Raw genomic sequence first — 27,644 nt, 5'->3', positions numbered from 1 at the left:
AGAGAGAGAGAGAGATGGAGAGACCGTGTGAGAGGCTTTTTATATTGACGGAGACAAAGGATTAGAGCGATAGGAAGGAACCGCAGATGAGCAGCGTCCAATGACGTGAATGGAGACGGAGAGAGACACGAAAAAGAAACAACAAGTGTTTGTGGGCGTCAGATGACGGTAAAGGACAAACAGACAGACAGACAGACAGACAGACAGACAGGTATTAGTCGATAGTGGGTCTGTGGCATTCGTTTGATGGGTATAGTGTCTGGAGTGTTAAATCAACCGCTTTCGACCTGGCTGAGGTGCAACACGTTGTGATCTTGCAGATCTGCTATTTTCCGCTGCTCATTGTACGACTAAGTAGAGGGCTTACGGTATGTTGTTATTGTTAACTTTGAGCTGTCAGAGTTGTTACTGTCTAAATTGTTGCCACGTCCAGTCTGTGTGTGTCATGCGAGTTGGTCTGAATATCCACCCCGAGCTGTAAGTTCGAAGAGTGAGCGAGCATGTCAAAACGCAGCAGAGAGTCAGAGAGGGGGGAGGGGGGGGGGGAGGAGAGAGAGAGAGAGAGGGAGAGAGAGAGGTGTGTCATACTGAGCATGCTCGTTGAGCTAACTTCCTGTTCTCCTCTTCCCCGACAGAAACACAGACAGATACGGAGAGAGAGAGAGAACGAGCAGAGGACCTGAAAGAGAGAACCGAGAGCGGAGGAGGGATTTCTGCCAACATCCAAGGAGGATATCACACCAAAGCTGAGGAGTTGAGGAGCATTCTGACCTGTCACCACACAGCTGCTGATTTCTGGGGGTTTACTTGACTGTTTTGTTGTCTTCTCCTTTTTTAACAGGAGATTAAAACAATATTATATATACTATATACAGTCTTTTATTTTTAGTTGACACTAACCAAGAGGATGAAAACCAACTCCAGTTTGGCCACAATCGTAACCTCTTCACCTTTCTGAGCGTAATAAACCACTAAGGTTTTAAGAGACGTCTGCCTGAGCTAAATAGGGGGATTTTGCTGCAATCTCTCTTTCTCTTTCTGTTTTAAATTCTCTGTTATCTTCTCACCGGCTTTTCCTGCACTGCGTGTGCTACTCGTAAAAGGAAGATATTCACAGGGGGAGAGGTTGGACTTTAGTTACTGCCAAGAGCAAGTATCTACTGCATTCCTGATTGGGTTTCGCAAGTGGACAAATCCTCCCTTGTGTGTGTGTGTGTGTGTGTGGTTCTGTGGTTTTTGACTAATAGAGTGTTTGTGTGTACGGAGAGAGACTGTGTTTGTGTGTGACACTGCGTTTGACTTAGTAAGCCTTATCAGAGGGCAAGATGGGATCTGAGAAAGACTCGGAGTCGCCTCACTCCTCTGTGAGCGGCGTGCCCAAGCCCAAATGCCGCGCGGCGGGTAAGCGCCAGGGACGCATCTCCTTCCACAGTCTCTTCCACAGCAAACGGGGTTCCCGCGGTGCCAAGGCAGGGGCTGCCCCGCCTCTATCGCAAAATCATCAGCAACAACAACAGCAACAACAACAGCAACAACAACAGCAACAACAACAACAACAACAACAACAACAACAACAACACGCACAGCAACTCCAACAACTTCTCCCTCATACCTTGAACCCCAACACCAACGCCACCGACAACACCCCACCACCACCAACCGCCGATGCTGCTGCTACTCCGGGCGCCGCAGCCCTCGCCATCCCACAGGAGGCCACCACGCCCCCCGCGGCGGCCTCAGACGAGCCCCTCTCGTCCAGCAGGACTTCCCTGGGCGCAGAGGAAGCCCCCCAGTCCCCCCCAGGGGAGGAGCTCCTGGAGTGCCCGCTGTGCCTGGTGCGGCAGCCCGCCGAGCAGCTCCCCGAGCTGCAGGGCTGCAGCCACCGCTCCTGCCTGTGCTGCCTGCGGCAGTACCTGCGCATCGAGATCACCGAGAGCCGCGTGCAGCTCAGCTGCCCCGAGTGCGCCGAGCGTCTGTCCCCGCGGCAGGTGGCCGACATCCTGGACGACGCCGCGCTGCTGGGGAAGTACGAGGAGTTCCTGCTCCGCCGCTGCCTCGCCTCGGACCCCGACTGCCGCTGGTGCCCGGCCCCCGACTGCGGGTAAGAGACTTGCTGTTGTTGTCCCTTTCCGAATGTAAACGAGCATTACTTATGTCTGAATATGTAGTGAAATGATTTTGTAACACCTTCACTGAAATACGTGGTTTAGGGGTCCATCGATCCCCAGCTATGAGTTTTATGTTTGTTAGGCCTGCAGTGTTTCCTATTCTCTAAGCCAGTGTTTCTCAAACTGTCAAATTACAAGGTCTCCCCTTAACTCTGGCAGTGTACAAATGGACCCGTTAGGGTTCATTTGGTTCCAATTTGACACTGTCAGAGTTACAGACTTGTGTGGGTATAGGTCAATTTAGACCCCCCTAAAGGAAGTAGGAACCCACTGAGTCTCTGGAATCCACTTTGAGGAGCAATGCTCTAAGCAACGCAACAGCTATCTGCATGGGGACGGTGACTAAAACACGCTGCGCTTTCTCAGACATAGACCCTATCAAGTAACCATAGATGTAGTAAGAAATTGTGAATAACCCATATATTTAAACATTATGACTAAACAAATAAGAACACCACACTACAAATCAGTCCAATAATAATGCACGCACATTCAAGTTCCATTTCCACAGATGCTGTATATAAAAGAGTAAAGTTCCAAAGTGTAAATGTTCCCAGTGTGTATTGATTGAAAAGAACCTGTCTCCTGTCCATGGACCTGATAAAGACCACATATCTCAAAATGTTGTTCTTTTCAATAAATACATTCCAGGAGCGTTTATGGTGGTGAGATGTGTTGGTACTTTTCAACAAACCACAAATGACATGACACTATCAGCCAAGGAAGATTTTAAATACAAACTTATGCCTTCAACATCATGTGTTTGATCAGTTACCAGCCAGAGATTACTAGTAGCCTAGTTCATTAGCTTGTTTAATTTATTAATCTATTAATGTTAATAAGAATGCTATTTTATATCTGAGTGGCTAATCTTCCCAGTTCTTACCATATTCCACAAAGATTAGCATGTAAAGGTTGCCACTTACCAGTGTGAAGAACAACAGAGTTGCTCACACACGGGGAGCAAAATTATACCATGATCTCCGCTTTGCTCTTGTCTACAGACTAAATACCAGATCAACCATAGTCCCAGTATAATCGGCATAAGCTCTGTTTCACTCTTTGGCTGAATAAATAATACAGTATCTGGGAAGGGAAATTTTAAGATAATGAAAGAGTATGACAAATAAAACAAACAGTAATAAGAGTAAGAGATCATAGGGGCTTGGTATGTGCAAGGCTTGAGGCCCCTAAGCCCTCGACCTGTGGAACGCCACTGCTCTTAAAAGGTGACGGGCCTTTTAAAGACGAATTGTTTGAATGAGGGCGTATAGTTTGGAATACATTTATATTTAGAGAACCTTAGTAATTGTTGCTCGGCATGCTCGCAGGTGTGTCCTTGAATTGATTTACCTTCTTCTAGGAAAATTGAAATGTGAAATGTAGAAGAAGGAAGCAAATCAATTCAAGTGAGTAACTCTCACTCCACAGTGTGTTCAGCCACAAATATGGCTGGAACTTTGCCATGTTATGCCTGATTACGTGGTTGCGTGCTGGTGTCCCGAAAATAGCGATCTACAAACTCACAACGCAATGCATCGTGACATGCTGTGAGCTTGTAGATTGACTAGTTTTTCTTCTCTCTTTTTTTTGCGCATGCAGTACCGTATAAATGAAGCATTACTCAGTGAGAGTTTGATTCCATGGAACTGCTAGTTAGTTTGTGGTAAGATTGTAACTGGAGATACAGTAGCAGTGGCTTCAACAACAGAAGGCCTTTGACATGGGCTGGTATTTCGTCTTGATTGACTGATGAAAAATTTCAAGGACCCCCAAAATGATATGTATTTGGCCGCGGACCCCCATCTCAAAACATTCTGTTCCAGAGACCCCCAGAAGCAAAGATTTAAGTTAAAAATGTTTGCTTTAGACCCGGACCGCTGACTTAGCGGTCCGTGCACCTACTGTACGATTGTACGTAGCCTGACAGCTTGTCGCGGGTTCGAGTCCTGATGGCCTTTCCTGCGTGTCACTCCCAATCTCTCTCTCCCCAGTTCCTGTCAAGCTACTGTCATATCATTAATAATAATAATAATAATTTGCACACATTTTCAAGATTTAAAAAAAATAGCTGATCTACAAGCCTATAGCGTGCACGAAATGAAGCGCCATGAGCTTGTGCATCTGCTATTTTTGAATAGCCAAAGTATAAAATAATGGTTAAAGTGGTTAAAATCTAAAATGGCACAAATGCTATCCCGGTTTTGAATGGTTAAATTGTGATAGCACATAATATTGGTGTAATTTTCAGTACATTCATTTATGATATCCTCTCAAGTTTTCCGTCCAAATGTGTTACTATTAACATAAACAAATCTGTGTTGATCCCCACACACATTGAGAATGACTCAGCTTTTTAACAGTGCAGTTAAGCAGCGCAGTTCCTTATAGAGGCTTGCTTCAGCACAATGAGCCTTTCATAACAATGTTAACTCAAGCGGCTGTCTCTCATCAATGTTATCGCGCTAATGGCTGTAGACCTTTATCTATCTATCTATATTTCCCCAAACATGCACGCATGAAAGCACTCACACACACATGCACACAAACACATACACACACACACACACACACACACACACACACACACACACACACACACACACACACACACACACACACACACAATTTATTTTTCTTGCTTTGCCCTTCTATCTTTTTTTCTGTTCCTCTGATTGCCTTTTATCTCTCGTCTTTTTCTCTGTCTCTCTAAGTGCCACTTTCCGTTGTTGTTTCTCTCTCTCTTTCTGCCTCTCTTCTTCCCCTCTCACCCAATCCTCTCTCAACTTGTCATTCTCTCATTCTCCTTTTTCTTTATTCTCTCTCTCTCTCTCTCTCTCTCTCTCTCTCTCTCTCTGGTATGCCTTTTTCATACAACAAACGGAGCGATGTGGCGCTGTTAAGTGGGTTAGAACGCCGCAGCTCTCTCCATCATGTGGTTATGCATGGAACAGACAGGGTGCGGGTGATTAGGTCATGGGGGATGTTTCTGGAATCAAATGAGAGGTGTCTGATTAAATAGAGGTAATAAATTGCGTGTGTGTGTGTGTGTGTGTGTGTGTGTGTGTGTGTGTGTGTGTGTGTGTGTGTGTGTGTGTGTGTGCATCATAATGTGGACTTTGTCTTCTGGTTCATGTAAATGAGTAGGACAGCTACTATGCGTCACTGATGGCATAAGACTCAAAACAAACCCGCTAAATATATTCTGTAGGTCATCCATTGAACTGCTTATATGACACTTGTACCATTAATTACATTTTCTTTGTTTTGGGTCGGTCACCTTGCTCAGGTATTCTGTTTAGGGCCAAATAGCATTCTAGTCTGCTTTTGGGTTGCTTCTCTCCAATGTGTCAGGTAGCTTTCTTTCTGCTGTTTTATAATTTGTTTTAGTCCAATGAGTTGTCTACACGCGCGCGTGCGCGCGCGCACGAGCACGCGCGCACACACACACACACACACACACACACACACACACACACACACACACACACACACACACACACACACACACAATATGACACATATACAGGACTTTTTTGTGTTATCCTTTTAGCCTTAATGTCTTACTGTACCTCGTGCTGTTTAGATTTCTGACTAATAAAGTATTCAATCAATGAATCAATCAAAATTCATCATCAAGCACAGAATTGTGTGTTTGTATAAACGCATATCCCAAGAACGAGCAGATACAAACGGGTCCATTCTTCTTAGTTAGATTAGTTCAGTAACTACTCAGGATATTGCTGGATAGATAATACACAATCTGCAACAGTTACACAGAACCCATGTGTTCTGTGTAACTGGCTCTGTAGATATGAACCTCTGACAGGCTCTTTCTCAATGTCAGCAGCCTACTAGGGATGGGACGATATGAAAATGTCATATCACGATTATTGTGACCAATGAAATCTCGATTTATGATATTATCACGATAATTAAAATATCCCCAACATCCATTATCCTGGGGCGGAACATTTGCCGATCTACAAGCTCACAACACGTCGCATTGCGACGCGTTGTGAGCTTGTAGATCGGCAATTCTGTTGGCCTAGAGATTTGGATGAGCATGAAAAAAAGACTGTATCAAGTACGTATATTATAAGTACGTTTTACCAATAGAGGGTTTAAATGGTATCAGATATGCAGCTCGGCAAATAAAAGGTGAATTGATCCCAGTGCATGATGGAGGACAATTTCACGATAAATGAAAATCTCCGCGATACGATTATCGTGAGTGTTTTTTATCGCGATAAACGATAATATCGCTTATCGTCCCATCCCTACAGCCTACACACCTGCCATGAGGTCACAACTCACTGACTGACTGACAGACTGACTGACTGGAGATCAACTAACCTGGGATCAATAGCATTTTGCTGTGCACCTCCAACATGTTTAGAATTGTTTTAAATTGGTATAGTCGTTTCGTTTCATTTGGTATAATAATCGTTTGGTATGTTCATCTTTTATTCTAACTCGTAGCGTGACTAGCGAGAATAAACTGATTGATTCGCATTATTATGGAAATAACGTTACGTCATGTTGTAGTTTATCTTTGTCTGTGTCAAGAGAATAGGTTGTCACTGTACATGAAGGTTTTCCCGTGCATTTAACCCTTCCTCCTAACAGGGGTCATTGCCATGTTGGCTTGTGGCCTTTGCCACGGACATACAAAATGTCAGGACAATAATATGACCAGAAACACATAAAGCGATAGGCCTGAATGATCATACAGTAACAGGTCTGCAACTCTGAGAGTGTACACGGGTCCATTTGGTTCCATTTGTAGACTCTCAGAGTTATGGGGGAGAGACATGCAGTAATTTTGTATTATGATCAAAATAAGAAGATGTTGTGTAAAATAGAAAATCTAAATTTTTTGCCGTGGGCAAGTGCCATTAATATAGCACCCAGGGAGCAGTTAGGGGTCAAGACTGAGTCTTGCTCGAGGAAAATTCGTCTTTGACACATACTATAAGGTGGGCTGCATGAGTGGGCGAATCGGAGACCTTCTGATTGCTAGACAGCCTCTCTGCCCACTCAGGCCTAAGAGCAGGGGAGAAGAGAAGGCAAGAGGATTATAGAAGAGAGAGCAAGATGAAAGGAGAGAGGGCAAAGAGAAGCAAGGAGACGAGAAGGGAAGAGAAGACAAGACAAGCAAGGACAACAGAAGTGAAGATTAGAAAAAAACAACATTGATCCCTGACTGGAAATGTTGAGTTATCGTCACGTAGCCAGGGGTGTCGCACCAAGTTCTGGGCCCAGGGTACAAGGATTCACTTCGGCCCCCCCCCCATGAATGTTCTTCATAGGGGGAGGGGTTCATTATTTTGTGCTTTAACTATTGAAAAATAGCAGATATACTGTACAAGCTTGCAACGCGGCACCGAGCTCTGCTATTTTTGAAAAATCGTGAAAAGTCTTTGAATATTTCAAATCCTTCTAAGGTTTTTTTTAAAACCTATGTTTCTACTGTATGTCAGTGGTGCTCAAACCTTGTCATGTGAAGGACCCCCAAAATGATATGTATTTGGCCACGGACCCCCATCTCAAAATATTTCGTTCCAGTGACCCCCCAGAAGCAAAATTTGAATTACAAATGTTCGCTTAAAAAAATAGATATATTCAAAGATTTGCACACATTTTCACGACTTTTCAAAAATAGCAGGTGCCGCGCTGTGAGCTTGTATTATCTGCTAATTTTCAATAGCTAAAGTATACAATAATTAAGGCCCCTCCACCTGGAGCCCTGGTAACTCAGTCCCACTTTCCCCCCCTTGTGACGCCCCAGTCCCTGACTGGAAATGTTGTGTTGTCGTCACGTAGCAAATGTGTCCACACAAGAACTGACAAGCTTTAACACGGGAACCCTTTCTGAAGAAGAGTGACTCAACACATAGGTGCTGTTGAAACCTATTTTTGTCTGAGGAAAACACATTGCAGCAACCTGTCACTACTCAACACGTGTCAGAAACAGACCTTGCGAACAGCCACTACTACACAACGCGTGGCATCAAAATGTACTTAAAATAGCAGATCTACAAGCTCACAACTACACAACGCGTCTTTATCCAATGCAATTCAATAAATTATGCAATAGCAGTAAACGTTTGTCGATTCTTTTGCCGCGGTAATCGTATTATTATTTTTCTTTTCAGAGGTATTAAAAAGCCTTAAAAGTATTACATTTGTACTTGGGAAAGGTGCAGATACCCAGTGGTTACATAGTAACATGTCACTAAGCACAATGCGTGGCGGTCTGTCAGATCTGTTACACTGTAACATGTATGTTGCTACAATCTGTCTGTGTGCTGGCTCCAACCTGATGAGCCATATGGCCTCAAATCAGTGGTGTAAAGTAACTAAGTACCTTTACTTAAGGGTACACATTATTGTGTATCATTATTTTATGCTTTAACTATTGAAAAATAGCAGATATACAAGCTCACAGCGCGGCACAGAGTGCCGAGCTTGTATATCTTCTATTTTTCACTGGTTAAAGCATTCAATAATTCTAGGCCTAAATGGGTAAAAGTACTGTATTTAGGTAACATTTTGAGTTATTTGTACTTTACTTGAGTATTTCCAATACTTTTACTTCTACTCCATTACATCTCGGATCCAAATATTGTACTTTAATCCAATACAATTATTTGACAACTATAGTTACTAGTTACTTTGCAGATATCACAACATGTTGCATCGTGGCGCGTTGTGAGCTTGTAGATTCTGTTATTTTCAGACATTTTGTACTTTTACTTTTGTTTCTTTAAGTACATTTTGATGCCAATACTTTTGTACTTTTACTCAAGTACATTTTGAATTCCGGACTTTTACTTGTAACAGAGTATTTCTACAAATTTGCAGTATTGACACTTTTACTGAAGTATAAAATGTGAGTACTTTTTCCACCACTGCCTCAAATAACCTCTCACAACTGCTCTCATACAGTACCTTCCCTCCTTCTATCTCTCCCTCCAACACTCAGTTCCACACACACGCACGCACGCACACGCGCGCACACACACACACACACACACACACACACACACACACACACACACACACACACACACACACACACACACACACATACACTTTCTTCTACCTCTACCATCTGGATTTTCTTAACTCGGTCTGTTGCCCCTGCACTGTTCCTCCTTATTGCACCCAATCAAACTTCCGTCTGCGTGATTGACATGGCAGGATATCCAATAAGTGCAAAGAACCGTCCCGCTGCCGGTTTCCCCTTGGCTGTCAGTTGCCATGGTGACTATCGATGCAGCAATAGAGGGAATGTTGCCAGGGGAAACAGGAGTTGGGACTAAAATTAAAGACGTCATTACATGCTCACTCACTGGACGCAGCGTTTGCACGTGTGTCTATTTGTGTGAGTGAGCACTTGTCTGTCCATCTGTCTGGACACGCTGGTGTTTGTGCACGAAGGTCCCTCTTAATTCAACGACAAGCTTGTGCTTGTGACACGTGTCCTTTGAGAGCGTACCCGCACGAGGCCATTTTGACACACGCTTTAACACAACCTTTTCTGGACCCACTAGAACAGGTGTCTTCAACAGGGGGTCCTTAGAGTTACTACAGCGGTCCTCCAAATCTTTGTGTGATAGGAACTTCATTTTTTCTACACTAACCTGAACCCTAGCATCCCTATTCTGTGTGGAATATTAGCCAAAAATAGCCGATCTACAAGCCCACAACCCCTTGGCAAAGAGGTTTGGCGTAGAGGGAAAAGAAGGGCAGCCAGACTATATTGCAGACAGTATTGCTATACCAAGTATTGACGGTTCAAGTGGTTCAATGTCTAAAAATACACATTAATCCAAACAACATACACTGATGATATAGTGCTGTCAAACAAGTCTAAGCTATCTAAGAAATCTAAGAACATTTTTAACATGCAACACAATTTTATAAAATACTTAGTGGGGGTCCCTGCTTCATCTCTCAGCTAAGGTGTCCGTGGCCTGAAAACGTTGAAGACCCCTGCACGAGAAGAATATTGAAAGCATTCGCGGCACACCCATCTGACCACTTCAACAACACGGCAGCTACACCAGCGGTCCAGGGCCCATTTGTTCTTTATTAATATTAACGTTATATTATCCATTCAAACCTAGGTGTTTTGCCAGTTATTTGGGGGGGCCACAGGTTGAGAACCACTGCTCTAGAATAGATTCTGCCGTGTGTGCGTGTGAACGTGCACAGCAGTGAGTCAGTGCAACACACAGGGTGCTGTTGAATAACAACGGCGGTGTCGTCTCCGCCAGGCATTTAGTGGGCCAGCAGGGATATCAGGTGTCTGCATGTGGGTGAACAGTGAACACACCGACATGGCTCCGTTGCGGTCACTTCTTCTCCAGACACAGTATGTCAACACTAGGGATGAGACGATAAGCAATATTATCGTGATAAAAAACACTCACGATAATCGTATAGTGGAGATTTAATTTATCGTGATATCGTCATCCGTCATGCACTGGGATCAATTCACCTTTTATTTGCCGAGCTGCATATCCGGTACCACTTAAACCCTCTATAATTGGTAAAAGGTACTTAATATACATACTTGATACATTTTTTTTTTCACTCTCTACCAAATCTCTTGGCCAAAAAATAGCCGATCTACGAGACACGTTGAGATCTTGTAGATCTGCTATTTTTTGGCAAATGTTCCACCCCAGGATAATGGATGTTGGGGTCTTGGGGATATTTTGATTATCGCGCTAATATCGTAAATCGTGATTTCTTTGGTCACAATAATCGTGATATGAAATTTATACAGTATTACTACAATTTACAATGTTTGTGTCTAAATGTACAGTACACAGTATTACTACAATTTACATTTTAAGCAGGGAAAATACGAGGTAATACATCAAATGTAAATAGAAATATTAGTAATCTAGAATCATAGGTAAACTACAAACCGTCTAAACAGTAGAATATCCATCTCTCTCTACAGTATGTCTTTTCATTCCATTTCCTTTCCCTGCTTCCCCTCACATCTCCTCTTCTCCCCTTCTCTACTGAGTCTTTGTCTTTCTGTCTCCTTATGTTGTTCCTTCTCTCCAAAGTACTGTACATACTGCCATGTCTGTCTTCCTCTCGCTCTCTGTCTCTGCTGTGTTGGAATATCCACCATTAATGGGACACAGCTTGGATGTGGAATGTTCTCCCACCCAGTCAAATTAACCTGTGGGGGTCAAAGAAAGGGAACACTCTGTATTTTACTGTGTAGGTTGCTGGAGCAACCTGTGTTGTGCCTTCTGCTGCTTTGTACTTCAACAGGTCCCCTCGGTTACCAGAATAACAGAATCTGGAGAGAAAAAAAATTAAGACACACACATACACACACACACACACACACACACACACACACACACACACACACACACACACACACACACACACACACACACACACACACACACACACACACACACACACACACACACACACACACACACACACACACAGAGTTCTGGCCTTCCCCTGCGACAATGCTGCATTTCCATGATGCCAAACCACATGATGATTAAAATCATTATCTGCTGTCTTCCTTTTCCCGCTGATACACGTCACACACACACACACACACACACACACACACACACACACACACACACACACACACACACACACACACACACACACACACACACACACACACACACACCCACACACACAGTTTTGGCCTTCCCCTGTGACAGTATTGCTATACCAACCAAACCACCATTTGTCTAAAGCAGAGATGCAGAGATATTTGCTAGCAGTGCCACAGGAAGCCACACCTGGTTTGAGACCTGCTTTTTCTGCTAAGGAATGTTTGAAGCGCAAACAAATGCCCAGCGTTTGTTTATTTACGCTGCACTCTAATTGTTCACTTGGAGCACTTGTAGTGCACCATTGTTCAGTCCTGTGAAGAACACTTGTGTGAAAGCTGTTGCACCATTGAAACAGCATAGCTACTTCTGTTAAGGATAGCAGTGGCTTAGGGGTAGAGTGGCCGCATGGCAACCAGAAGGTTCCCAGTTCGATCCTGGGCTCCCCTAGAGTTACTGTCCTTGAGCAAGACGCTGAACCGCTAATTGCTCCCAATGAGCAGTTTGGTGCCGTGCATGGTTTCCACTGCCATCGGTGTATGGATGTGTGTGTGAATGTAATGCACAATCTCTGTAAAGCGCCTTGAATGAAGCAGCTAAATAAATGCACAATTTTATAGTTACAGGCTGCATCAGTAGAACTTAAATATATTCTCCTTTAGCAAAAGGTCCTATAATATAAAGCAGTGGTTCTCAACCAGTGGTCCTTGAGGGGGTTCAAGGTGGTCCCCCAGCTAAATGATGGAGAGGACCCTTACAGGTCCACTTGGTTTCATTTTACCCTCTCAAGAGTTAAATTATAGTTAAACATCTCCGTTGCTTAATTTACAAGAGGTTTCACACGTTTTATTTTTACAAGAAATTGTGTTATTTTGATCAACATTTGCCTCCAATGGTGCCAAAATCAATACAACATGAAATTCTAAATCCATACTGCTTTCTCAGTATTCTAAATGGTCTCTCTGCCCTCACTTTTAATGTTGTTCATACTTTTTACAGATCAGTTCATCTCCCTCTCTCTCTCTCTCTCTCTCTCTCTCTCTCCCTCTCTCTCTCTCTCTCTCTGTCTGTCACAATCAGTCCCATCTCTCTTTCTCTGTTCACCCAGTAATATAATTTAGCCTTTTGTGTTACATCATTTAGCTTTTTTCTGCATTACATCTCTCTCTCTCTCTCTCTCTCTCAGTATAGTAATTCAGTCATGTCTGTATTGATGCATCTGCATTGATTAATCGTCTCTTTCCTTCCTTCCTTCCTTGTGTGCGTGTGCGTGTGCGTGTGTGTGTGTGTGTGTGTGTGTGTGTGTGTGTGTGTGTGTGTGTGTGTGTGTGTGTGTGTGTGTGTGTGCCCGTGCCACAGGTTTGCAGTGATCGCCTCTGGCTGTGCCAGCTGCCCAAGACTGGTGTGTCGTAGGGAGGGCTGCGGGGCAGAGTTCTGCTACCACTGCAAGCAGGCCTGGCATCCCAACCAGACCTGTGACTCTGCCCGCCAGCAGAGGGCGCAGTCCCTGCACACACACAGCAACCACTCTCCAAGCTACACCCAAGAGCAAGGGCCTGGTGAGTGGACTGTAGCTGCAAGCACACGAGTTCAAGGACATACCTAAACATATACATGCCTATCCATACACAAATAGGCTTCGCAAGTGCGAGGACATATTATGTTTAAACACACACGTGCACATACACGCATGTATGTACGCGAGCAAGCTCAAATGCACACACATGCACGCACACGCACGCACACACACAAACACAACACATACCCAAATAAATACATAAGTACAAGTATATACCCAAATACACCCGCTTAAGGGGAACAGACACCGGCTGACGACGACGCGCGTCAAAACAGCCGCCCCCTTTATTTTCAATGACCCTACCCACACAGAGGGCGTCAGACGCACGGTCACGCCTCGCCTGCCGCTCCGATGCGCCACTGTTCTATTTCCAGGCGTTGCCGTGCGGTGAAAAATGTGCGCAGCCTGTCCGCAGGCGGAGTGTGTTCCCCTTTACATACACATGCCTACACCAAAACACAGTCTCTCACACAAACACACACACACACACGCACGCACGCACACACACACACGCATGTGTGCGCGCGCGCACGCACGCACGCGCGCATGTCTTCCCTTGACATTTCCTCATTTTGGCAAAAAAACACTCCTTGCACCTCTGTCTGTTTGTCTCCATGTCTGCAGTATGTGTGTACTGTATGTGCATGTGTGCATGCATGCACGTGTGTGTACACACATGCGCTTGTGTGAGTCTGCTGTTTTGGACTACACGAGTATCAGGATTGGCATGTGTCATGAGATGTGTAAGAAGCAGTGTGCACAGTGATTCTGTGATAAATACAGTTTGGTGAGCTATGTGGGACATACAGGATTCTCTGTAGGTCTTGTGTGTGTGCTCGCACCAGCGTGCGTGAACAAGTGTGTTTAATCCAGCTTTGATTAAAATGTATTAAATGGAACCCTCTGGGCTGTCCTCAGCCAACCTCCTCTCTCTCTCTCTCTCTCTCTCTCTCTCTCTCTCTCTCTCTCTCTCTCTCTCTCTCTCCCCCCCCCCCCCCTCTCTCTCTCTTAATAATGCATCATCCACACTCTCTGTCCCCCAGCCAAATATCCAGAGGGTCTGATATTAATAGGCTGCTATTGACTTGCAGGGGTAGCTGTTAATCAAAACCAGGCCACTCTTTCTCTCTCTATGTCTGACTGTCACTTTATTTGTCTGTCTGTCTGTCTGTCTGTCTGTCTGTCTGTCTGTCTGTCTGTCTGTCTGTCTGTCTGTCTGTCTGTCTGTCTGTCTATCTTTCTGCCATGTCTGTACGTCTGTCGGTCTGACTGTACAGTATGTGTGCCTGTCCTGGTTGTTTTATCTTTCGATCTCTCTGTATTTCAGAGAGACAGAGCTAGAGAGAGGATTTGAGGAGGGGGAGTGAGAAAGAGAGAGCGGGCGAGCAAGGGAGGAACTCATAGGTTGAGTGGCTTATTGTGGGTATATCAGGCCAACATGGGAGTCTATCCCCTTCTCAATGTGCCAGACCCCTGGTAGATGAGGTGCTGAGATGGAACACCACACCAGACCCCTGTTAGATGAGGTGCTGAGGTGGAACGCCACACCAGACCCCTGGTAGATGAGGTGCTGAGGTGGAACGCCACACCAGACCCCTGGTAGATGAGGTGCTGAGGTGGAACGCCACACCAGACCCCTGGTAGATGAAGTGCTGAGGTGGAACGCCACACCAGACCCCTGGTAGATGAGGTGCTGAGGTGGAACGCCACACCAGACCCCTGGTAGATGAGGTGCTGAGATGGAACACCACACCAGACCCCTGGTAGATGAGGTGCTGAGGTGGAACGCCACACCAGACCCCTGGTAGATGAGGTGCTGAGGTGGAACGCCACACCAGACCCCTGGTAGATGAGGTGCTGAGGTGGAACGCCACACCAGACCCCTGGTAGATGAGGTGCTGAGGTGGAACGCCACACCAGACCCCTGGTAGATGAGGTGCTGAGGTGGAACGCCACACCAGACCCCTGGTAGATGAGGTGCTGAGGTGGAACACCACACCAGACCCCTGGTAGATGAGGTGCTGAGGTGGAACGCCACACCAGCTCCCAGTACTTGCTGCATGACTCCATTAAGACCTGGAACGCATCTGTGCCACTTTAGATTTTAACCACTTTATACATTATTTGATACTTTAGCTACTAGTAAGACGCCTCAGGGCGACATGCGACCTCGCCCCAATACTTGGCCATCTGGCCAGTGATGTATATCGGACCAGTTACCCATACCCCATGTACCCATATATGGAGATGTACTGTATATAGTACATTCTTTTTATGCCCATACTGTACATGGAGATCCCTGTCTGAACCAGCCACACAGATATGGGCATTCCCTTATGAAGTCCTCTTAGATATGGGCTTAATATTGATGACATCGGGGATCTCCATATATGGGCATAAAAGGGTTTCTGTTAGAGTGGTTCCCATGACATCACAACATACAATATCTTTCATGACCATACATGGAGATCCCTATCTGAACCAGCCACACGGATATGGGCCACGTCTTGGCTATCTAGCCAGTGATTTTATATTGATGACATCAGGGATCTTCATATTCTGGGGAATACCCATATACAGTATGGACTTTTACATAAGTGATGTCACCTGTGATATCACCTGTGATGTCACAGTGATGTGTCAGGGGAACCACAGTGTCGGGCGTGACCTTCAGAGATACACGGATACGTGTACAAGATGTGCTGGTTTTCACCTGCGACCTACTGTATGGTCGCAATTAAAAAACTGCAGATATACAAGCTCATAGTGCGGCACCGAGTGCCACACTATGAAACGATGAAGGGAAGATCAGGAGAAAGAGAGAAGAAGTGGAGGAAAAAGGAGAAGGAAAGAAAGAATGCTGGAGCGTGGGAGAGATTGAAGGAGAGAGAGAGTGTGGTTGAGCTGTGTCGTCAGGATAACGAGCACACAAACAATAACAAAAACCCTAAAAATATGCAACAGTCATTGCTCGCTTTCCCGGAATCCACCATTCAAACAGTGTTTTTAATAGATTCCATGCATGTCCTTTGCTTTCCGTCAAATTGCTCTCATTAGCCAGTCCATTACTATAATGAGTAAGACTTCTTTCGGAGAGAAGTCCAATAGAGATATAAAAAAAAAATAGAGGAGCAAGTTCATAAGTTTTGTTTGGTTTGGTTTTGATTCTGACTCAACTATTTGTTTTTAATTGATGACATATAATGAATCTGCTTGATACCGTTTGTGATTTTAAGAAGATAAGATGCAGAAGAGTTTGTCCTCAAGAAAACACAGAAATGTCTTCAACACCGGTGATGTTTGCTGAAGAATATAAAATAATGTAACACCTTGTAATTCAACAGCAATTAGTAACATTTCATTTCCTTTCATCATGCCTTTAAGACACACACACACACACACACACACACACACACACACACACACACACACACACACACGCCTGTGCCTCCAACCATCCATCATTTCGTACAAAATATTATTTTAACACGCCACTAACAGATTGAGGAAAGAGTCTGAATGTTCCCTTCCCAATCACGTACCTTCACTCTAATCATTAATAATGAAGTATCGCCCTCAACGGCTGACCTCTGGCATGTTTTCCGTCCCCAGCTGATGACATCAAGCCGTGCCCGAGGTGCGGCGCTTACATCATCAAGATGAACGACGGCAGCTGTAATCACATGACCTGCGCTGTCTGTGGCTGTGAGTTCTGCTGGCTCTGCATGAAGGAGATCTCTGACCTGCACTACCTCAGGTAGGAGGAGCGCACGCACGCACGCACGCACGCACGCACGCACGCACGCACACACACACACACACACACACACACACACACACACACACACACACACACACACACACACACACACACACACTATATGTATATGTATTCCAAGTCTCCAATACACATGAGATACATACTGTACAATGCTCCCAGACAGTGTCGTTTAATACACAACCTCTCTCTAGTCATAATAGAGCCCATAGACTCCTGTGGTCACTTATATGTGTTACACAGGCCCCGGCCCCGTTGAAGGACTCTGCTCTGTACCTTTTACCCTTTTCAGCCTCTGCGTATGTACAGTACAAGCACATCTACCATATACGTATTGTATAGTACGTGGCGAAAAAAGAGAAAAGCTTCTGGGAACCCAGATTAAGTATAACTACATGTAAATATGTATACTGTGTGTATATGTCACTGATTGTGCCACAGTGGGGTTTTCCTCTTTCTCATCATCATTATTCATGTCAACAAACAGTTGTTGGCTGTCTTTGAGCTATTTACCAGCAACAGCGTCTGTTCACTTTCAGTTCATTCAATACAAAAGTCAACATGAAATTGCAGTGCTGGCTAGCTAATAGTGGTGTAAACCCTCCATTCACTTTCATTTACTTAAAGATTGGGGCAATAACCTTTTTCTTTATGGAAAATAACTCCATCTAATCTTCTACACTTCACATTTCCTTTCCTCTTCTTTCTGTAATTATCCATTATTATATTTCAACGTATCTCTCTCTCTCCCCTTCTCTCCATCAGTCCATCGGGCTGTACCTTCTGGGGGAAGAAGCCGTGGAGCAGGAAGAAGAAGATTCTGTGGCAGCTGGGCACCCTGATAGGAGCTCCGGTCGGCATCACTCTCATTGCTGGCATCGCCGTCCCTGCCATGGTTATCGGCATTCCCGTCTATGTGGGGCGCAAGGTGAGATAATAGCAGTCATAATATCGATGATGATCATTATCATCATCATCATTATTATTATCTTAGTTGACAGTGATGTCAAAGAGTTATGAATAATTACATGAGTTGAGGTGTGCTCAGTAGAGCATGTGATGACATGTTTTGGCATTGTGCACCTGTTTACAAAGTCCCAGGGCAATGTAGACTGTCATTACATCATTATGGTGCAACATATTTATTAGACAGGCTAAATGGAGACAAATCTGTAGGCAGTGAACATATCAAAAAGTAGTGTGGCATGTTATCATCATCACTTGGACAAGCACCATAATGTTACAATGTTATAGCATATAGCCTAAATATAGTCACACTGCAATATGTCAATAGATTCCACATATTATTCTGAACAGATTATTATTCAACGTAGACCTTGATTGATCGACTTTGACCTTTGAGTATTTCGACCCAAAAATATACTGTGGGAAGACTAATAATCATTCCCAGGTTTCGCAGCAACTTCCATGAAAATCCATTTATGATTTCCACCTTGACCTTCATTGAGTCCATGACCTTTTCTAGACAAAAGGTAATGCTCTCTGTGGAGCAGCCTAAAGGCCAATGCATACCACACTAGGAGAGACAGGGGAAATCGTTTCAGGAGGGCTGTCCCCGCTCCGATTTTATTTTGGGCCTTTAAAAGTAATGTCACACTGCTCCCGCCCATTGGCGGCGAGTGGAGACTCCCTGGAGCAGCAGCAGTGCTGTATTAGCTCTGTGGAGCAGTTTGTACTAGGCTACACTACAGCCAGCAGCACTGCTGGGAGAGGAACGGATGCTTAAATGTATTCCTGGATATCGCAACTGCGACTCGCTGTGGGATTTCTTATGGAGGACGTGTATGGAAGTTTTCCCTTTCTAGCGATTAATTGAATGGTCACTAGAGAGGGAAAGAGATTTCAGAACTGTTTGTATATCCTGGAAGTTGGCTTGTGTCACTTCCAAACTACCGCTGCTTTTAAGTGCTAGTGCTGACAGAATGTACCTGAAGCTGGGCTGAATGAATGCAGAAATGATGCGGAATGCCAAACCTTGCTCTGTTCCCGCCCACCCGAACCTCTGAATTAAGTCATATTGTAGTCTAGACTGACCCGCACCTCCCAGCAGCAAGTACGTCAGGACCTGGACCAATCAGTGACTTCTCGATTGGGGCCAGATCACAGCCCATATGGGGATGATCTTGATGTCATTACCAGGACATCATATGGACTTTTTTGTTTGACAGGATTATTGTTATTATTTGTAATGTTAGTTGAAATATAACATATAAGGTTATATTTTGGGACATATCTAACTAGTTATGATATTTATCTGGCCTAGAATATCACCTGATTTCAACCAACATAAAAAAGTCCATATGGCGTCCTGGTAATGATGTCAAGATCATCCCCATATGGGCTGTATCTTGCCCCAATTGATACGTCACTGATTGGTCCAGGTCCTAACCGTGCTTGCTGGGCCATCACATGCCGTCTGTTTGGCTACAGTATGCATAGGGCTTAACAGTCGGACAGACTCACACGGACAAGACCAATTACAATACACTGCCACACGTTAACCACATTAACCTAATAAGAGTCTATACTCAGTCTTAGTTTAGAGTTTATTTGTCATTGTAACAATCAGTACAACGAAATGTATTTGTGCATTTAAGGGTGCACGGCTGCTGCCATGTACGGCGCTGCCACTAGCCCTTTCTTGCTGAAGAGAAAAAGATTTGAGAGAGGGGGGTGCAAGGATGCGACCGCCTTCTTTGAGAGCTAGAGCAACCCCACCCCTTTTTTCACTCTACAGTCTACACCAGGGGTGGGCAACTTCGATGATGGAGTGGGCCACTATATTTCCACATTCACTCCAGAGGGCCACAACACAGTGGCATACACAGTCAAAATGTGCAAAAATAGTCGATCTACAAGCTCAAAACGCGTCGCAGCGTGGCGCGTTTTGAGCTTGTAGATCTGCTATTTTAGCTATTTTAGCTAATTGGAATCCGAAATTATTTTTAGCTATTTTAATTGGATTCCTGAGAAGTATATATTTTTTTTATTTCAAATGCATTTATATGACTGTTCTTATGCTAACTTTATGAACTCCAATTCAAATATATTGGACGCAAAAAAGACTTGTGCTGAGTCATTAAGCTACTATAATATAGACGGATGTAATTAAAGTGAGTCACGTTTGCATGGTTGGAATTGTAACAGCTGAAATCAATAATATATCACTATTGCAATATTAACCTGCGGGCCGCATTAGGTGAAGGTGGGGGCCGCATGTGGCCCCCGGGCCGCCAGTTGCCCATGTATGGTCTACACCAACCAAATCCCTTTGCAAATTGCCGATCTACAAGCTCAGCTCACAATGTTTCCTATTTTGATGAATGTTCACCTATTACATGAATGCTAGGGGTCATGTGGTTAATGTGGGCAGGGTAAAAAAGCTAAATGGGGCAAACATCTCCTACAGCACCTTTGTTTCTTTGCATTTTGTCTGTCTTTCAGCCTCAGCAGCAGTGGCACTTGCACGCGATGTTATTAGCCGTTGTAATTCTACAACGGTTAATAACATGGAAAGCCACAGTGCTTGTTGCCAAATATTTCACGTCTAGTAACATGGAAAGCCACAGCACTTGTTGCCAAATATTTCACTTCCCTTTCATCTGTTCCGACTTGGTTCTTTACAAGGAAGCCTCTTTCACTTCCCTGCAATTTACAGTGTTTCAAAAATGTCACTGAAAGTATGTATTTCTATTGGTTTTGGCGTTATCCCAGCTTCTAGCAGTCATTGAGGTCAGCCATTGTTGAGAAGCATGGTTGTAAATTCCTAGAAATATAGAGGTCAGGACATTCGGTTCCTGTTATGTTCAGCATAGTGAAACTTCCATTACTCACTACAGCAATGCGAACTACACAAGGTGTTAATGGAGTCCTTTTAGTTTATAAATGGTATGGTGACGTAATCTATCCATTTCTGCACAAACTCTACTGCAGGGGGTCTTCAACGTTTAGTTGAAAGATAGTTGAAGCAGGGACCCCTACCTTTTCATCGATTCCATATACAGTAGTTTAATCGTTTGACAGCACAATCAGTCTTTTGGATTCATATAAATTTGTGTTTTCAGATATTTAACCACTTGAACCGTCATTACTTGATAAACTTGACCTTTCACTCTGTACTTAGTGTGCTCTTTTTTCCCCTGCTTTTCAGTGGGAATAGAGTGGTTTGTTGCCATTCACGGATAAAAAATAAATAAGAACAAAAAAGAGCACAGGTCTCCACCAGGCCACACAAATCGGCCTGTTATAGCGCCACCATGAGGCTGATTTAAAAAATGTGGGGCAGAGGTTCTGAATTAGCATCCAGGGAGTGTGTGTGCTCAGTTTGGCAGCGATCGGGCCAACGGCGCCGGAGATTAGCTGGTAACAACCAGGCCACACAAATCTGCCTGTTATAGCGCCACCATGAGGCTGATTTAAGAAATGTGGGGCAGAGGTTCTAGATTGGCATCCAGGGAGTGTGTGCTCAGTTTGGCAGCGATCGGGCCAACGGTGACTGAGATTAGCTGCTCACAAACTGCGAGGACGGACGGACGCACGCACGGACGCACGCACGGACGGACGGACGGACGGACGGACGGACGGAGGGGAAAACATACTCTCCCTCAGCCTTCGGCTGGTGGAGACAATAAAACCATCCATTGCCATTGAAAAGCATTGGCAGGATGTGCCCCACAGGCAGAATCTAAGTTCAGTCTGACCGTAACCTTCCCTGCAAGCCAAATCACGCCATGATGACGTTATGATAACGTCCTCTGGTGACTCCGGTGATGTTCAGATCTAGGCCAGATCACAGCCCATATGGAGATGAGCTTGATGTCATTACCAGGACGCCATATGGACTATAGGAATATTGTTTTAATATTGTTTGTAATGTTAGTTGATATATGAGCATATAAGGTTATATTCTGGGACATATCTGACTAGTTATGATATTTATCTGGCCTCGATTGGACCCTCTCTGATTAATCCAGGATGTCCGTTTTCGTGGGCAGGATTTATGAAATTAGGTGATATTCTAGGCCAGATCTGACTATTCATGGTTTGACTTGATCTGGCCCCAATCGAGACGTCACTGATTGGTCCAGGTCCTGACCGTGCTTGCTGGGTTAGGGGATGTATATTGTCTTGGCTATGTTTTCAGCAATTGACAGAGCAGGAAGGCAGTTTTCAGACAGTTTTCAGGCAGTTTACCATGATTTGCTGAGCTGTTGAATTACCTGCATGGTATTTTTTAATCGGTTCTATTATGTTTTTTCATTTCCTCGTGAAATGTGGGAATCGCTCAGGCAATGGTTAAAACAGCAACTTTAGAGACTGGATGTACACAACCTTTAATGGTACATTGATATACCACCCTCTTGTGGATACTTTATAGAACTGCATGTTTTGACACCAGCTTACCTGTGACGCATTGATACCTTAGATAGGCTATTTTCAGTTACTATTTTATGATTTGAGCATTTGAAGTGGTCAAACTAGCAAATATGTTCAGAAGCATCTTCCATAAAAGCTCAATGGTGTTGTATATTCCATCAAAGCAAAGATTAAAGCCTCAATCTGTGATTTCTTCACCTGGTTGGCAGTATGTAACAGCAGGAACAATATTACTAAAACATCATACATATTGTGTTAAAAACATCATACATATTGTGTTAATTGTTTAGGAAACTGCGCTAATGTGGTGGGGCTTTTCAATCATGAGATTTTATTTTGCTTTAATTCATGAGAACTTGCGATTGATCCCATAGTGATCAGTCTGGCAATGCCAGGCTAGTTCCTTCTAGCCCTGGTGTTACTTTTGTCCAGTTAAGCTGTGTTCACTTCTTGTGTTCATGTGTTCACTTCATGCTTGTCCTTTATTTGCAGATACACGCCCACTATGAGCTGAAGAAGAGCTCTGGTCACAGGAGGAACCTGGCCATCACAGGAGGCGTGGCCTTGTCCATCATCACTGCTCCGGTCATAGCAACTGTCAGCGTCGGTAAGGAACCGCACAGGGTCTACATTTCCGTCAGTCTGTTCTCTCATATTTTTCCCTTTAAATTAATAAAATCTTTGGTGCTCCTGATTTGGCGCTCCCCATCCGGGATCAATGGTGGTAAATGTATTGTAATCAAATTGTTGTCATAAGAATGCGACAAAAAACAAACAATATTATTGATATCAAGTCTCCATGGCGTGAGTAATCAATAGAAAAAAAGTCATTTTGGGGATGAACTACTCCTTTAAATACTGGTACTCTAATCATTTCTCTCTCTGTCTCTCTCTCTCTCTCTCTCTCTGTCTGTCTGTCTCTCTCTCTCTCTCTCTCTCTCTCTCTCTCTCTGTCTCTCTCAGGTATTGGTGTGCCCATCATGTTGGCATATGTCTACGGGGTGGTGCCCATCTCTCTGTGCAGAGGTGGGGGCTGTGGTGTGAGCCGGGGGAAGGGGCGCGGCGTACGTATAGACTTTGACGAGGACGATGGACCAATCACAGGTGAAGAAACCCTTTTTTTACATCTTCACTGTTTGGTGCCTCTGCCTTTAATGTTGTTAGAGTGGTTGCTATAGGCAACACACTATTGTTCTGGGTCAGAGAATTATTTTCCAGCAAAGTGAACCTGCTTTTTGTTAACCTTTGCACAACAGAAAGTCTTTTGGTCATGCTTCACTACATATTAACCTTTTGACAGATAACCCAGTTATCTGGGTTATAAGGCCAGATGTCTTGGACAATATCGGTGTTGTATGGGTGGAAACCTCGTATCTCCAAGTTTCAGATGTGTACGTTCTTTCGCAAAGTAAAGCCCTGCTTCATCATACAAGGCCGTCGCACAAAAGTAGATCGGCTTGTAGATCGGCTGTTTTCACTAGTTTAAATCATTTTTAAAATGTTGAATGCAAAACGAACGGTTTTGGACATACAAGGTTTTCACTCGACAACGACAATATAATGTCCAATCAGAGAACAAATGTATTTTCATAAAGCATGTATTAAAAATAATAATAATAATCTGAGAATGATCTTTCTTTCTCCCATTCAGTGGCGGATGCGTGGCGTGCCCTCAAGTCTCCCAGCCTGGGTGAGAGCAGTCTGGATGGGGCGGCCAGTGGCCTGAGCACCACCTCTCCCAGTGAGGGCCTTTCTGTGGCACCGGGGGGCCTCGGGGACACTCCCCACTTTAACACCCTGGCAGGGGGCGCTCTGGGAGCCCGTACTGGCAAATATAGCAGGTAACAAACAAAAACACGATAGAATAAAATAGCTGTAGGCTGACGACAGAGACGAGTGTCCACATGCTCTCTCTTGCGCCTGAAAGAAACAACTGATTATGACCCATGTGTACTCATCTATCATGTGTTGTTCCCTTCCAGGCTGGAGGTGCAAGGAGGGGAGCTGGCTAAGGAGTCAACCCAGAGGGACTCTGGAAGCCTGGGTGCAGGCAGTGACTGTGCCAGCACCAGAGGCATGGCCGGATCCATCATCTCCTCCTACACACTACCTGACAGGTACGCAGTCATCACTGCTTTGTTTGCTGCTGTTTGTAATTATGTCCCTGTACTCTTCTCTTCTCTGTGTGAGTGTACATAACAGTGTGTCTAACTTTTCTTGATGTAGATCTTCTCTCTCCTTGATTCTCCCTCTACATCATTCAGTTGTAATTGCGACCGTCAGATCGCAGTTACTATCAAAACCTCCACCGGCTGTCAGTCAGTCTGTCTGTCAGTCTGTCCATCTGTCCGTCACACATCACGTCACACTTTTGCCCTACTCATATCTCCGCCACCGTTGCCCCTATCCAAGCCAAACTTTGCACACCTTGGCTGCCAAACCACAACCTCCACCCCTCATTTCTCACGTGGCCCTCTTCTTGCGCCACCATGAGGCAGATACTTGCAAAACACATTTTTGGATACTGCTCCTACAGATTTTGCCCTAAAATTACGCAAAGCGGTACACAGTATCTCTAAAGTCATGTCATCAACATGGATCTGTCCCATTTCCCATATTCCCTCCTGATTGGCTACCATTGCCTTCTAAAGTTTGTGTATGCGACCTGACGGTCGCTTATCTCCCGATTTAGGGAGTCTTACTGGTGTACATATAATAACCGGATTTAATTATAAGCAATTTAAAACTCTCATGCAGTTTGCTGTAGTGTCCTTTCTCCATCACTAGATGGGGTTGTAAGCGTTCCAGACAGACACTCACGCTCCTTTTTTATCATGTCACTAATGACCTGATCATTCAACAGCTCACAGCCTAGTCATAGTTCAGGAGACCGTTCTCATTTCCCAATCCCGAGTCTCGTCTCTACATTGGATGGCGCTGTAGCCATTCTCTTCTCTTCTCTTCTCTTCTCTTCTCTTCTCTTCTCTTCTCTTCTCTTCTCTTCTCTTCTCCTCTCCTCTCCTCTCCTCTCCTCTCCTCTCCTCTCCTCTCCTCTCCTCTCCTCTCCTACCGCGCGTGTGTGTGTGTGTTAAGGAAGTACATAAAGTGTGTCTAACGTTTCTTGATCTAGATCTTCCCTCTCTAACTGGTCTTCTCCTTGATTCTCCCTCCACCTGTACATAAAATAACCGGATTTAATGATAAGCATTTTAAAAACCTTCCCTCTTGTTCCTCCGCAGGGAGTGCACCAACCTGGAGATCCAGGTGGACATCGAGACCAAACCTAGCCACCTCTGCCTGACGAGCGAAGAGGACCTGACCCCGCCTCCGGGCACAGGCGCCATGGCGATTGGCTCGGGAGGGGAGGAGCCTCAGGACTGCAGCTCCAGGCGGGGTGGGGTGGCGCTGTCCGGCTCCGAGCTGGGGCTGTCGCCGGGGGCGTCCCTCCGAGAGGGCCTCCAGCCGGAGAGCATCGTCACCCTGGCTCAGCCGGAGAGCATCCGCAGCGACCTGGAGATGTCGGACACGCAGTCGGACGACATCGCCGAGCTGACGTCGGACGACTGCGACTCGCCTCACCCCAAGAGCTGTCGCCCGCTGTCCTCCTCCCACCAGCCCCTGCCCCAGCCCCCGTCCTGCCGAGCGCTGAACCCCTCCACCGAAGGCCTTCACTGTCCCGCAGACAGCAACGTAATCCTCTATGTCTGAGAGAACACAGGCCCACCCCTCAGCCTCTCAGGATTGCAAAAAAAAAAAAAAAAAAAAAAAGGAAACTCCCCGACAATTCCATGTTTTAGCTTTCATGCGGTTTCATAGATTTAATATTGTTTCACTTTTCCGTTTCTCGTTGGCTGTTTTTTGATTCACTCACCAAAACCTTCTTACACACAGACAGCCTTTATGTACTTCTACCTGTCAGTGTGTCTTATCTGTCCATCTATTGACCTGTTAATGTCCTCACTGAGGTTATTTTCGGGATTCTACCTCTTAGATATTTATAACATGATGTTTTATGTTTACTTCTTGGTGCAAAATGCCTTGGCTACTTAAGCAAAAAAAGAGCAAAACAAGAGGTACAAATTTGCCGCAAGATAATATGATAAACATAAATAATGAAATTAGGTGAAACGTTGCCAAGCACAGCAGTGGGTAAAAGTACGATGATGGTAAAAAATATATATATATATTGAGGAAAGAGATATTGGGGGGGGGGGGGGGGGGTTAAAAATGTGTGAATGGGCGTGGACTTTGTACACTGTCTTGTTTTTTTTCCTATTTATATCTGAATGAACCTTGAAATTGTATGATTTGCTGTGTGCATGAGTCTGCATGACTATGTCTTGTGTGTGGAAGGTGTCTAAGTGCTGCGAGCTCCTGTTATAGCGGTGAGAGTGTAGTTTTGCACAGAGACGTGGCTTAGCGGAGGTTATATCTGCACTTGAAACTAACTTCGTCCTGCACAGAGAAGGAGATGTCGTCGAAAAGAGAGCCCATGCTCGCTGAGCTGTGGAAATGACAAGAGTTCTGACAGTTAATGTCTTGGTCATGCTGGACTGCCGTGACATCCTATTCTAATTGGCTCTGTTCTGTTAAAGCAGGGGTCTTCAACGTTTTCAGGCCAAGGACCCCTTAGCTGAGAGAGAGATGAAGCAGAGACCCTCACTACATATTGTATAAAATTGTGTCGCAGATTAGAAATGTTCATAGATTTCTTAGACAGCTTAGACTTGTTTGACAGCACTGTCATCATGTTGGTTGGAGTAATGTGTATTTTCAGACATTTAACCAATTGAACCGTCAAATACTTTGCAAACCTCTTTGCCAAAAATAGCCGATCTACAAGCTTAGCAGCGCGAGGCGTTGTAAGCTTGTAGGTCTGCTATTTTTGGCTAATGTTCCACTCAGAATAGGGATGCTAGAGTTCAATGTGGTTAATGTAAAAAACATGATCCTATCACTCAAAGATTTGGCAGCCCCCCTGTAGTGACCCCCTAGGGGTCCCGGACCCCCCGTTGAAGACCCCTGTGTTAAAGAAGTCAAATGAAATGTGTCCACTGAGCTCTCATTACAGGGCAATGAAGTACGTTTCATAAAGTCGCCTG

At 44.7% G+C, this 27,644-nt stretch overlaps 1 protein-coding gene across 1 annotated transcript; it reads left to right on the top strand.

Moving 5' to 3' along the window:
* Positions 1 to 1,325: 1,325 nt before the first annotated feature.
* rnf19b (ring finger protein 19B) lies at positions 1,326 to 26,250 on the top strand (the record flags this gene model as incomplete). Its single annotated transcript, XM_080735446.1, has 10 exons — positions 1,326 to 1,541; positions 1,572 to 2,101; positions 13,148 to 13,347; positions 16,980 to 17,124; positions 17,911 to 18,073; positions 23,035 to 23,149; positions 23,506 to 23,646; positions 24,194 to 24,383; positions 24,525 to 24,659; positions 25,782 to 26,250. 10 exons carry the CDS (start codon positions 1,326 to 1,328, stop codon positions 26,248 to 26,250), a joined length of 2,304 nt encoding a protein of 767 aa, XP_080591572.1.
* Positions 26,251 to 27,644: the final 1,394 nt, after the last annotated feature.

This window comes from Nannobrachium achirus (assembly GCF_963921795.1).
Source record: "Nannobrachium achirus genome assembly, chromosome: 10".
Classification (NCBI taxonomy): domain Eukaryota; kingdom Metazoa; phylum Chordata; class Actinopteri; order Myctophiformes; family Myctophidae; genus Nannobrachium; species Nannobrachium achirus.
The sequence above is the reverse complement of the archived record's forward strand: the minus strand, read 5'-3'. Positions and strand labels throughout refer to the sequence as shown.